Genomic DNA, 13,987 nt, shown 5'->3' on the forward strand with positions numbered 1-13,987 from the left:
TATGACTAGGAAAAGTTTGGAGGGAAATGGGCCAGGAGCAGACAGGTGGGACTAGTTTAGTTTGGAATTATGTTCAATATAGACTGGTTGGACCAAAAGGTCTGCTTCCGTGCTGTATGACTATGAAAAAAAGTATGGATATCAGAAATAAGTTGTATGTGGTAGATTGTGTAACTATTCTAACATGGAAAAGCCAAGTTTATTGCTGTTTCCTCAAATCAATGGAACCTTGTGTCTTTATTCTCTTACTAAGTCTCAAGATCTCACATTTCATCTACTTCACAGAAAAAGTCAAATGGTTCTAACCACATTGTAACAAATTTGACTGTCTCGTCCAGCATCATAATAATACCCACTAATCAAAGAAATACTGCTGATATAATTTTAAATTTGTTGGTTTCATGTATTACATGATCACTTTTGTTTGTTTTTAGTCTCTCAGCTTGCTGAGTTCTTATTCAAAAATAAGTAGTGAAGCAAAACAAAAGTATAAAAGAATGTGGAAAAAAAACTTGCTTCGTCCTGGATAACCAGAAATGAAGAGGAAACTCTCTCTTAAATGAGGAAGCTAGGGTTATTTTGGTTTATGTGGTTAATGCTTGAAAGCATTTCCATGAAATGAGAAAGATGCCCACAATTAGACATTTTAGGTAACACTCTAAAACTAGTCACGTCATTGCTGTTACATTAACTCTTTGCCTTTTCAAGTAGCTTCAGCTAAGCATGAGTACTGAAGAATGTCACCTGCTGTCAGCACCTAAATGATAGCTCTTAAAAACATTTATTTTGGAACACTCTATTGAAAATTAGGCAAAGAAATAAATGTCTTTTTTGTCAACAACTAAACTGTGCAAAGACTTCCATCATCTGCACTCACTGCAAACGGCTAAGCTGAATTAATTACACCTTCCCAACAGAGCGGGCAGCTCTTAAAATATATTACACTCCTCTGGCACTCAAAAAATAATTATTTCTGCATTCTGAGAAATTATATTTTAATGTAATATAACTAAAATAATATCAACAATATTTGGTTTGTTATTAGTGAAATCGCAATCAAAACCCACATGACTGATATTTACAATAACATATCATAAAAGGTTTCCTTTAAAACTAGAACATGGCAAAAAATATATATAATTTGATAAATAAAGAACAATGATTTTCCTCTTTCTTGCTACTCCCCCTCAAATAACCCACCTTTTGTATTTGTCTAGATATCTTTCACTTCCATTATTTTGTTTTGACATTTTTACTTCGAGTACCTATTCCATTCGATGTTTGGGACTGAGACATGAATCGACCCTAACTCAATTTGCATTGTGATACCTGAAAACTTTCAGTATCTTTGTTATTTTCGCTTTCTTTCTGGCTTTCACTTTAAACTATAGGGAGGTTGGTTTCTAAGAAATTTATCATACGCTCCTTTTATCTGATTTCCTCTTTCAATCAAATGATCTAGCTCATGCCAATTAAGTCTAACTCCAGTAGTCACTCGATTTGTGAATCCTGATCTCTGTAAAACCACTCCAATTATACAAGGAAATCGCCAACCTGACTGGTCTGACCTACATGTAACTCAAAATGCATAACACTGTAGCTGATTCTTTACTCCCTCTGAAATCCCTTAGCAAGCTACTCAGCTCTAAGGCAGTTAGGAACGGGCAACAAATGCTGGCCTTTCCAGTGATGCTCACATTTCATGAAAGAGAAAAATAAATCTTCATGACAGCGGTGTTTTTTTTCCATCATGGCCTTATGGCCAGCACTGAACTTGAGTTTCATCCCTGCTGTATCAGTAATAATTTTCCCTACGCCTTGCTGTTCCCAACTCTGCTACTGACATCAGTCCTAAGCAAACTAAGGCTTGTTCTCAGTTAATGTTTAGGTGTGAAGCATGTTACTCTATGTAATCAGTTAGACTCTAGCATTACTCCTGAAGAGAACCGAGAATTGTTTAGCTTGTGACGAAAAGAAACAAGTTACACAAGCAAATACTTTTGCAAGGAGATTTTGTGGCAAAGTATTAGCATTTCTACTTCTAGATCAACAGTTCTACTTCAAAACTTGATAGTCATGAAAAGTGTGTTGTACTGCTGCCAATATATAAATTCCTCCAAATAGTTATGGCACTAAAATGAAACCATTTCCTGGTCATCCTGAACACTCTAATAGCTGCGTCCACACATGCTGAAAGATTGTACGTGCAGGCTGTTACCATAAGCAAGCATCGACCTCATTCTGAGATTACATCACCTCTCCCTCTCCCTCTCCCTCTCTCTCTCACGCACACATATACACACTGTCACTCATATTATCCACACATACAAATCACTCCTCACTCTTTCTCTCTCTTACAGACACTCACCCATCAGTCTACTCTTGGTCATTAGTAGCATGATTTAAGGTGTCATCTACAGTGTAATCAAGCAGCACCTACTCAGCACTACCCTGCTCACTGATGCCACTTAGCTCCTGGTCTCATTACTTCCTTGGTTCAAATGTAGACAAAAGAACTGAACTCCAGAGGTGAAGTGAGAGTGACAGCACTTGACATCAAGGCGGCACTTAACTGAGTGCGGCATCAAAGAACCCCGGCGCACTGGAATCAATGGGTATTGGGGCAAACGCTCCACTGGTTAGTCATACCTTGTACACAGGAAGATGGTTGTGGTTGTTGGAGGTCACTCATCTCAGCTCCAGGACATCTCTGCAAGAGTTCCTCAGGATAGTGTCCCAGGCCCAACCATCTTCAGCTGCTTCACCAAATACCTTCCCTCCATCGTAAGGTCAGAAATGGGGATGTTCGCTAACTGCGCAGTGTTTAGCACCATTTACGGCTCTTCAGATATGGAAGCAGTTCATGTTCAAATGCAACATTATCTGGACAATATCAGGCTTGTGTTGACAAGTGACAAGTAACATTGGCACCATACAAATGCCAGTCTATGACAATCTCCAATAAGACACAATCTAACCACTGCCCTTGACACTCAATGGTGTTACCATCACTGAATCCCCCACTATCAACATCATGGGAGTTATCACTGACGAGAAACTCAACTCAACTCACCACATAAACATAGTGGCTACAAGAGCAGGTCAGAGGCTACAGGTTAGTGGTGGCACAGTGGTTAGCACTACTGCCTCACAGCGCCAGAGACCCGAGTTCAATTCCTGCCTCAGGCGACTCTCTGTGTGAAGTTTGCACATTCTCCCCGTGTCTGCGTGAGTTTCCTCCGGGTGCTCCGGTTTCCTCCCATAATCCAAAAATGTCCAAGTTAGGTGAATTGGCCATGTTAAATTGCCCGTAGTGTTAGGTGAAGGGCTAAACGTATGAAAATGGGTCGGTGTGGACTTGTTGAGCCGAAGGGCCTGTTTCCACACTGTAAGTAATCTAATCTAATCCTGTGGCAAGAAGCTTCCCTCACCCCAAATCCTGTCCATCATCTACAAGACACAAGTCCCACTTGCCTGAATGGATGCCGCTCCAACAACACTCAAGAAACTTGACATTATCCAGGATAAAGCAGCTCGCTTGATTGGCACCACATGAACAAATATCCACTTCATCCACCACCAATGTTCAGTAGCAGTAGTATGTACTATCTACAAGATGCACTCCAGGAATTCACCAAAGACCCTGAGACAGCACCTTCCAAACCCCAACCATTTCTATCAAAAAGGACAAGGGCAACAGATACATGGGAACGCCACCATCTACAAGTTCTCCTCCAGCCTCTCGTCATCCAGACTTGGAAATATCTCATTGTTTCTTCATTGCATAGGGAGGGAATTCTAGATTTTGACCCAAAGAGCATTGAGGGTCAACCTGCAGCAGGTGGACAGTTCAAGAAGGCAGCTCACCACCACCTTCTGAGGGTCATTTAGGGTCTGGCAATAAATGATGGCCAGTCAGTGACACCAGACATCTGTGCTCTCTCATAATCACCCTATTCTCTCTTTCAACACACAAACACATTTGTGCACATGTACATGCATATACATATGAAGTTATCCACACATGTAGCACACATGCATCATGCATGACATGCACACACCATGCATCCACATCATGTGCATGCACTCGCATGATGCAGAAACATGAATGCACACAAACGCATTGCCACACGTACATTCAAATGTGCACACATCCTGTATCCACACATGACATGCATCCACATGAATGCAAACAGCACACAAATACATCCACTTACAAACATACACACCACATCCATGTACATATCCACGAACACATAAAATATATATAACATACTTCTGCTCAAACACACACATACACTGTGTCATCTCTAAGATCATTTCATAACCTGTGCACTTGTTTAAGTATCACTATTCAATGTTGGGTGATGTAGTGGTGCAGAAGTATGTTTGATTTAATTATTACTCAGAAATATTTCAAGCAATTCTGACATAAGCTACAGACCATTGTCTGGCAACATCTCTGACAACTTACAAATTGTGAACTAACTTATCAAAACCTAATTAGTTTTAGCATTTGTGGAGTTGGCTATGGGTTCATAGCCATTCCACTTCATAGAAAGCAACAGATACTCATTCACATTGGTCTGTTATGCTAGTCATGGAATTAAAGGAACTTTTGGTAGATAATTTCTCATCAAAACACACTTTACGGGTTTCACTCATTCTTCAATATCCTGTCTATAATAGAATGCAAAAATAACTTTTTACTGCAACTTTGATATGGGCATGCCTGTATGATTTTAATAAAGTTTCATACACCAATTCCTTCCTATCAGGAGTCTACGACCAATGGGCAAACAATAGAACATATTCTACCCTATCACTAATTTGACAAGTGGTGGAATAGAGGAAGTGGTGGAGGCGGGTACAATTACGACATTTAAAATACACTTGAACAGGTTCATGGACAGGAAAGACTAAGGGGGATATGGGCCAAACGCAGGCAATTGGGACTAGTTCAGCTTAGGAAACCTCGTCAGCACGGACAAGTTGGGCTGAAGGGCTGTGTCCATGCTGTTTGACTCTGTAACTATAATACTGATATTGGAACAACAAGTCAGTTTGTGCAGAGGGGAATGTGACTTAGGAATTTCTTGTACTCTCCTTCTAGAGCAGATACTGGTGGAGCTGTCTCAGTGATGAGAGCGAATTCTGAATCTCTGACTTTCCTTTCTGCTGTGAGTTGTTGAATTTATATTCTCAGCTATAGTACTCTCACCTCCCATTTGTTATTTTACCTGTTTTTAACTGAGTGCAACTGTTGATTTTGTTTGGTAATTCTGTTTCATGTTTTTCATAAAATAACGGTTATAACACTTTGCCATTGCCACAGTAGCCATTACCTATTTAAATTGCCCAATTTCCATTCAATGTCTAAATTTCTGTCTCTGAGATTCTGTAGACCTCACTGAAATCCAGTGAACCTCCACTGCTGCCTTAGTTTCCTAATACAAGTTTTCCTTACTCTTTCTTCCATTTACATGGATGTGGCCCCATTACAGGCCTCCTCAATAACAGTTTACTTACTATAGCCAAAAGCCTGACTTGGATATTATTGTTCTGCAGGCTTCCTACAAAAAAGCCTCTAAGATTTATTTGTATTCTCTACATTCACAATGGTGAGATTTTTTTTAACTCAAGAATGTACAGTTGGTTCTGCTATAATGCATGTTTCTTCAACTCAAAATGGCTTTAACGCTTTTGAAGAATTTAGACTGCTATTTGTAGAATGTGAACTTTCCTTCCCTGTATTGGCTATAACACGATTCTGGTCCCATTGTTTTAAATGGTGCAGTTATTGCGCAATTTTCTTATAAACACAAGATCGCACAAGAACGGAACTGTTGTTCTTTCAGAACCAACTGTAATCTGCAACAGTTTCACTGAAACTGTAAGCAAGTGTAAGCCATTCAGCCTCCGAGTCTGCTCTGCCATTCAAATCTAACATCCATCTCCGTACCTTGTTTCTGCTTTCTCCTTATACCATTTGATCCCTTTGGTCTTAAGAACTAGATCTAATTCTTTCATGCAAACATTTAACGTTTTATTCTCGATTGCTCTATGTGTCAGAGAATTCCACAGGCTCACCACCCTCTGGGTGAAGAAATTTCTCCTCACCTCAGTCCTTAATGGCTGACTCTGTACCCTTAGACAGTGACCCCTGCTTCTAGATTCCCTGGACATTGGAAACATGGCTCCTGTATTTACCTTGTCTAGTCCTTTGAGAATTTTATAGGTTTCTCATTCTGCTAAATTCCTGTCATCCCAGAAATCAGTCTGGTAAACCTTTGTTGCATTACTTGTATAGCCAGAACATCTTTCCTCAGATCAGGAAACCACAACTATACGCAATACTCCAAGTGTGGTCTCACAAACGCTCTGTATCACTACAGCAAGACAATCCTGCCCTATACTCAAATAGTCTCATAATGAGGGCCAGCATACCCTTACCTTCACAGACTGATGTATAAGGACACCCAGACCTCAATCAACCTCCCCATTTTCCTATCTTATCACCATTCAGATAATAACATGCCTTTCTGTTTTTGCTACCAAAGTGGATAACAGATGAAGTAGGTGGATAAATGTGAGGTTATGCATTTACCCATTCGCTGAATTTGGCCAAAACTGACTGAAGGATCTCTGCACCCTCCTACCCAGCTTTTTGTCATCTGCAAACGTGGAGATGTTACATTAATTCCCTCATCCAAACTATTAACATGTGTTGTGAATAGCTGAAGTCCAAGCACTGACTCCTGTGCCCCACTAGGCACTGGCGGCCACTTAGAAGAAGTTCTATTTATTTCTACTTTTTTTTAATCTTTTCTGCTAACCAAGTCTCTATCTCGTCGGTACACTACCCCAATCTCACTAAGTAACTATTACCTTTGACAGAATATAACTGTCAGTGTAATTTCATTCTCAATCGTGCTTTAATAAGAGTCCAGAATTTAATTAACTTCAGCATCATTCATAAGTTTGGTCTGTTATGGGAAATAGTGGTTAGACAATGAGCCTCCCACGATAAGAAAAATACTTGCCTTATCCCCATCTTCTATTTTAGAGGCTTTTGACAAAATGTCTCTCACCTTAATGGCAGCAGTGTTCTTTGTTGGGGTTCAATTTCTCCAAAATTACCTGATTTCTTTTTCATCCAATTGCATACCATGTTGACTCAATGAGTTGTTCATGAATATGCCATCTGCATCTAGCCAAGCTTTTGAACTACTTATACTTAGTCAACGTTTGGAGTTCCAGAAAGTGTGCAGTAATTGTTTTCAGTCCTTAATTTCTCAAAAGGAAATTTTAAAAGACAATCCATCCCCTCCACATCACTTTTTATTTCTGTTGTGTATTGCATTGAGATAAGATTCTCTCACGTTGACTCTCTGAAAGCAACCATCAACAAAAGAAAGGCAACCAAGAGGGGAGCTCGTTACAATATACTTTGTAAATCTTGGCATGCTATAGGGATTAATAGCTACGAAAATGATTGTTTAATTTGAGGTACGAGGTGGGGAATTCTAAGGTTCGAAGCAATGGGATATCGAGTTTGAAACATTGTGTACTTAAATACAATGTCACATAAACCTGAATGTGGATTCAGGGAACTGTCTGGTTTATTGTGACCACTCTAGTATTAAATAGTCCTCTCTTGAATAGATGGTTACATAAATAGGGCCGGAATCTTTGTGACACAGAAACATTTTTCTACAAGTGAATATATTCCAGAGAGCCGCCATACCTCTCTGATATTCTCACTTGGGAATTGAAGGGGTGGAAAGAACTTCTCTTAAAAATTTGTAGAGTACTTTTGTCACTGCATTATTACCATATGCCATTTAAATAGTCAGAGAAGGCATGCAGTGCTGACCTTTTTGTACATAAAACTATCCTGTCAGTGTCACAAAAACTACAGATTAATATGTGCGATTTGAAATGCGATGAGGACTAAATCAGACATCTTTACTTTGCAGGTTGTCACTTTGTGGTACCGGGCACCAGAAGTTCTGCTGCAGTCTAGTTATGCAACACCTGTTGACCTATGGAGTGTTGGCTGCATATTTGCAGAAATGTTCCGTCGAAGGTAAGGCTCTTTATTGGTGCAAGTATATTACAATTATTTAAGGAAATCAGGATGGGGTAAGTATTCCTCTAAGCTCTATCTATAATAGTATTGTGTGAATTCTTTAGGACTTTTTTTTAAGCTAAGTGGCTACTGGGTCAGTTCTGTTTGAGAATGGGGTCTGACGAACATGCTGCTTGTCAGATCCGTGCTCTGAATGGATGTCCTGCCATATCCCACTGACTTTAGACTCCTGCTAGATTGTGCGGCCGAGAGGCTGGCCGAGCTGTGGAACAGGCGATCTGACTGGAGAATAGTCCTAGGGTGGGAAGGCTGAGGATGCTGCAGTCTGCACTTCTCTTGTAAAGCTCAGAAGCAAACACTTACTCCTATTTGTCATGTATAACTATTATTATCCTCTTAACATTGGAGATAGAAAAGCCTGCTAAGAGAAAACTGAGCACAGTTTGCTCAGTGTGCCCTCAAAACTACTTCAGGGTCCAATATTCTTAACTTAAGACTGATCTGCATGGATTAATCTGAGACCCAGTTATTTAGGGCCAGCTAATAGAAGACCAGTGCTGAAATAGCAGTGAAACAGGAATGGAACTGTAAGTCAACCATCTTGATTTAATTCTGCTATAGTCCCAATTCAGTAAAACAGATGGACTTAGATTCCGCCATGCTCTCTTCACTATTTCTACTAAAACTACTAATTCATTTGGAAAGAGCTTCCAATTCTGTTCATACTAGCAAACCTTGTTCTTAATGATGAACCTATATCATTGATTTAAGGGTTTGTGCAATACTCTGTGTATAATATCAAATAACTGAGCATGCAAGTTTGAGTTCTGTTTGAGGTGCTTAAAATGTTAAAAGGATTTGGTTGAGTACATCTGGAGAAACATTATGCTAGTGAAAGATTCATGAACAAGCAGGTGTAGCAGTACAGTTGGAGCTGATTTATTCATCAAAAAACAAAAAACGTTTGTGTACAATGATAATGGAAATCTAGAACTCACTCCCAAAAAAGATATGGTTATTGGGTCTGAAAGCACTTTCAAGATTGACATGATTAAATTTTTTTGGATAAAGCTATCAAAGGATATTGAATTGAGGTATAGATCAACCATGATCTACACGGATGCTTGAGCAGATTTAAGGGGTAAAATGGCTTCCTCTTATATCCCTAACTTGCTAGCAAATGTAAGCATTCTTTTTGGTTTGTTTTCTGACACAGACTTCTGATTTGTTCGTTACCTAATAGTTACCTAACACCTAATTGTTTTGATGCTATGGTTTGGTTTCCCTCTGTCCAACATATTAATTGCATTAGGAGTGGTAAAGGTAATAGCAATAAAGAGAAAATGGTCTAGAAATTGGTTGAGACTGTGCCCATTCTGTCAACTAAAGTCTCAATATAGCAGACGAAAAGTGCACAACATTTCTGACCATACATCACTGTCTGCTAATGAAGATAAGGACAAAATATCATTCACTCAATGCTGTCCCCAGAGGTGTTTAGAAATGGCCATGAGTGCACAGCAGCAGCTCACTTTTGCACTGGGGAGTCTTCAGCCTCATTATTCATCCACCGGAAAAATACTCATCACCCTAGCTCATACACTCAAAAATGACAGGTCTGAATCTCTGGTTCGATCTCTTTTCCAATTTATCCAACTTTAACGTTAATCATCAGCTCTCTGTATGTGACTTCATTGAGTTTTCTAAGAATCCTGCTGCAGTTCTTGAGGATATCTTCACTTTGTGCCACACCTACATACTGTGAATCAACCTACACACTGCCCAGCTCTTTATCACAGGCCAGTTGCTGAAACATATCAAGTGTATTGTTATCAGCTGTTATACAGTAAAGCATTGTCATGCATATCTACATGATGTAAACCTGAAAGAAGGAATTTTTTTTGCAGCACTTGGAATCTTTGTCATCTAATGAGGATGATAATTCTAAATGACTGAGAGCTCCTAAAACTTTGGTGAAAACTTCTGTGTTTGCTTTTCAACATGAATGTGAACAATCATTTGTTTAAAACTGGAAAGCATACAGCACTTTGAGGTTCCTGAAATAATTTACAAATTAAATGCTGCAGAATTTTGTGCGATGAATTAAACATGTCGTTCGCAGTGGCAACCAAACTGCTGAGACACGTTGATTGATGCAACCTCATGCAGGTATTGGTGCTGACATTTTCAACCTGTGAGAGCAAACCTGATTATCCTTCGTCTCCACACCAGAATTCATTTCTCATAAACAGAAAACGTGAAGGCTGATGATCACAAATATCAGCTGGGAATTATAGAGATTTCCAAAATAAGCACAATCTCACACTCTTCAGCTGTAGTTGCCCAAGCAAATTAAGCTGGGAGTGCCCCAGGCTGGACATTTCTCCACCTATTCAGATTAAGCCTTGAATATATTGAGGGTAAGTCATTATAGTGGAAATTAAAAATGGGTGAGATGTAATATGCGCTGCTGATTCAGTCACCTGGTCAACACTTATCATGCAAATTCCAAATTTGCCCCATTTAGATTTAAGGAATTACCCCTTGTATTGTTAAAAATGAGAAATGAATAAAATATTTTAAGCAATGGATAACATCAAGATGAACAAGTTAAATACAGACATCGTTGAACACTTGAAGGGCAACAGTGCAGAAACACAAGTGTGGAGAATTGATCAGTTGCACTGGTCCAATGACTTGTGCACAAAGTCCAGACTGATAGCCTTACTACAGTACAATACACTGTCAGAGCTACAGTTATTTCCCTGTTTTCCATCTCTGGTTAACATGAAATTTCCAAAATACTATTTCTTAATGCTACTCAAGTGCACTGCTATCCAGACTTTCACCTTTCCCTTGTGCACACAATTCTTCATCAAGCCTGGAATTGTAAGCTTTATTCAAAGCTACAAATAGAGCGATACGTAATATTAATACACAATTCTTAGGAAGTAACAGTCTGATTGTTTAACCATTATGAGCCAAACAGTAAACCAGGGTATTATTGGTTTTTGGTTGTATAGTTTTCCAGAGTTTCTTTTCAGTGAAGATCACTGTGACCCAAGGTACAAAGGGAAGAACCTTACTGAACAGTGTTAATTGGATTAGATTACTAGCATGGGTAGTGAAATAAGAAATCAAATTGTTTGAGAAAGTGCTAGGGTGTAATCAACAAGTGAGCTTCAGTGTTATTAGAAATGCACCAAGGGGATATTGTGGACTGGACAACAAGATGGACCAATAGCCTTCTGCCTGAAACTCAGTGCCGACTGGTCATTCTACACTTTAAACATCATTAATTCAAATTGTATCCTGCACTTGCAGTTTCTCAGTTGTTGTAGTACACATTTTTATGATTACTGGATGTTGTATTACATGTCCGATTATAATCCTGAAATATATCCATTTTCTGCTCTACATAACTATTTGCCCTCAGCAGCAACTGAATTGGTAATACTACTAAAAGCAATGCTAATGATGCTGTCTATTTCTAGGCTTACCCAGAGGGCTTCATGTTTTTGAGAAGAGGGAGAATAATACTGAAACATAGTAATGATTAAGTATAATCACTAAATCATCCAGGATCCTGCAATTATTCTCAATCTTCTGGCTCTCCCTCACAGTTAAGCACCATTGTAAGCAATTAATTTTGAAGTCATAAAATCCCTACAGTGTGGAAACAGGCCATTTGACCCATCAGACCCACCCTATTCCTGTAACCCTGCATTTCCCATGGCTAGTTCACCTAACCTGCACACCCCTGGACAATACGAGCAATTGAGCATGGCCAATCGACTGTGGGAGGAAACCAGTCTGGATAGAGGAAACCCACACACAGATGGGTAGAATGTGTAAACTCCACACAGACAGTCACCCAGGACTGGAATTGAGCCTGGGTCCCTGGCGCTGAGAGGCAGAAGTGCTAACCACTGAGCCACTGTGCCATCCAGAAATTTAATGCTTAAACATTACAATAATGTTTCAGTATTATTCTCCCTCTTCTCAAAGTCAAGAAACCAGGAATAGTTCTGTCCACTTCTGCTTCCCCAGGTAGTAACAGATATAATTCTTTTGGCTGAGATGGTTCCTCAGCTGTGTGTTACTGAAGAGAAGGTAGTTAAGACCGTTATCTTCGTTACCTGTGGTTAAACTCTAATATTAGAATGTTAAGATTTTGAATGATTTATAGTTCTGTGGTTTTCCCTTATGTTATCTTTGCCTGTACTTCTGTTGTCTGAACCATGAAGTCATCCTGATAAAGCCACAAGAACAATTCCTTAGCATGCACCTCTTAACTCTTGCATTTTTGTCCAAGAATTTCTTTTAGATAGTAAGTTACTGGGGTTTTCATTTTAAAAGAAATGGCAAGTGCCAATTATAATTTGACATAAAAATCTAAAAGCTGGGGCCCTGGCCAGTGTGCTAGTTTTGCAATGCTAATCCTTACACTGGCAATGTTCATTCTCAGCAAGGGGAGACTGGGACAGCAATCCTGCCTGCTGTATGAATCAGGTATGTTGTAGGAGTTGCAAGCCTGTGTTAAGGGGTTGTTGAAATCTCGCTGTGTCTCCTGACACTCCCAAAAGGATCTCATTCTGCATGCAGAAGATTGTGCATTTTTGTGCCCTTCCAGTAAAAAGCGGAGTGACGCCCAAATACACGCAATAAATATGAATGAATGGGACAGAATGACATCTGGGATAGTGCCAGTGTACTATAAATGTTAGCAGATATTCTCTTGAAGTTTGCACAAGGCTACTTGAGCGTGCATTGTCTGGGGCTAACCTCCTGAAGACAGATGGACATAGAGTGGAGAATCCCATACAAGGATTAATGGTGCAAAGGGAGGCATCATCTTTGGTACACACCTGCTCCTTGTGCTGCACAGATGGCGCAGCAAGGATACAGCCGGTGCAGAGAATCATCGGCTTCCAGGAATCACGGAGATGGAAGGATCTGGGGAAACAATGTGATCAAAGTGAATGGGACAACCATGCTAGGAGTGCAACTAGCAATGGGAGCAGGACTGTCCAATTTTAGCACCAATGATGATACCCCCGCAGGAGGGGTGAAAACCCAAGCAGCAGGACAAAGAAGACAAGGATAGGAAGGCAAAGAAGGTCAAAGCCTCAAAAAAAGCCTCAACCACCAGTGACAAACCTACAAGTCCAGTGTCACAGAAGACTGTAATTTCCAAGTAGATAGTGACTAACATCTGTGCCCTCAACACACAGGTCTCACATGTTGGAGCTTTGCATGCCATGCCTTGCTAGTTGTAGAATCAACATGGGCTGAAGTCCCTCTGCTCTGGCTTCTTCCAAGGAGCCGTTCTGAATTTTCTGACCATAAGAGTTAACTCACAACAGCTGCACTTCATGCAAGTTGCTGATGCTCTCTCTGTCAGAGCTAGACAGCATGTTCATTTCATTATAGACCCAGTCCCCGAGGGACAGAGGGAAGTGGAGTTCACTGCCGCTGCTGGTTTTACCCTGTTGCAGGACATCACCGACTGTACTTATACCGACGTCAAGGTGCCCAGAGGTGGCCCTCTGTGGTTGCTCAGTAAGAAGGGTTTGCAGTCCATCAGCATTCAACTAGTCGAGAACCACAAGCGATTCTTGCAAGTATGTCCTCTGAGCAGCTGGCAACACTCTTCATCCTTCTGACTGCCTCAGCAGTTCATTTCAACTCACCAAGCAGTTCATTTCAACTCATCAAGGGATATCTCTTGAAGAAATACTAACTTCTCTCTTGATGCCTCATGGAGAGATAAGTGCAGAGGCAATATATCCAATGCTACCACCTCCCTAAAACATCTATTGTACAGCCCATCAGGAAGCCATGAATATCATTTCATAGCAAGGATCATTTTGATTTTAAATATCACTTAGATAA

At 40.1% G+C, this 13,987-nt stretch overlaps 1 protein-coding gene across 6 annotated transcripts in view; it reads left to right on the top strand.

Moving 5' to 3' along the window:
- Positions 1 to 13,987, top strand: part of cdk6 (cyclin dependent kinase 6) — a 239,985-nt gene that overhangs the window by 197,942 nt on the left and 28,056 nt on the right. For all 6 annotated transcript variants that reach the window (XM_060824666.1, XM_060824667.1, XM_060824665.1 and 3 more), the window contains exon 5: positions 7,980 to 8,089. In XM_060824666.1, the coding sequence (XP_060680649.1) occupies positions 7,980 to 8,089 (110 nt within the window). The remainder of the gene's footprint in view (positions 1 to 7,979; positions 8,090 to 13,987) is intronic.

The sequence above is a fragment of the Hemiscyllium ocellatum genome, chromosome 5 (genome assembly GCF_020745735.1).
Source record: "Hemiscyllium ocellatum isolate sHemOce1 chromosome 5, sHemOce1.pat.X.cur, whole genome shotgun sequence".
Taxonomy (NCBI): domain Eukaryota; kingdom Metazoa; phylum Chordata; class Chondrichthyes; order Orectolobiformes; family Hemiscylliidae; genus Hemiscyllium; species Hemiscyllium ocellatum.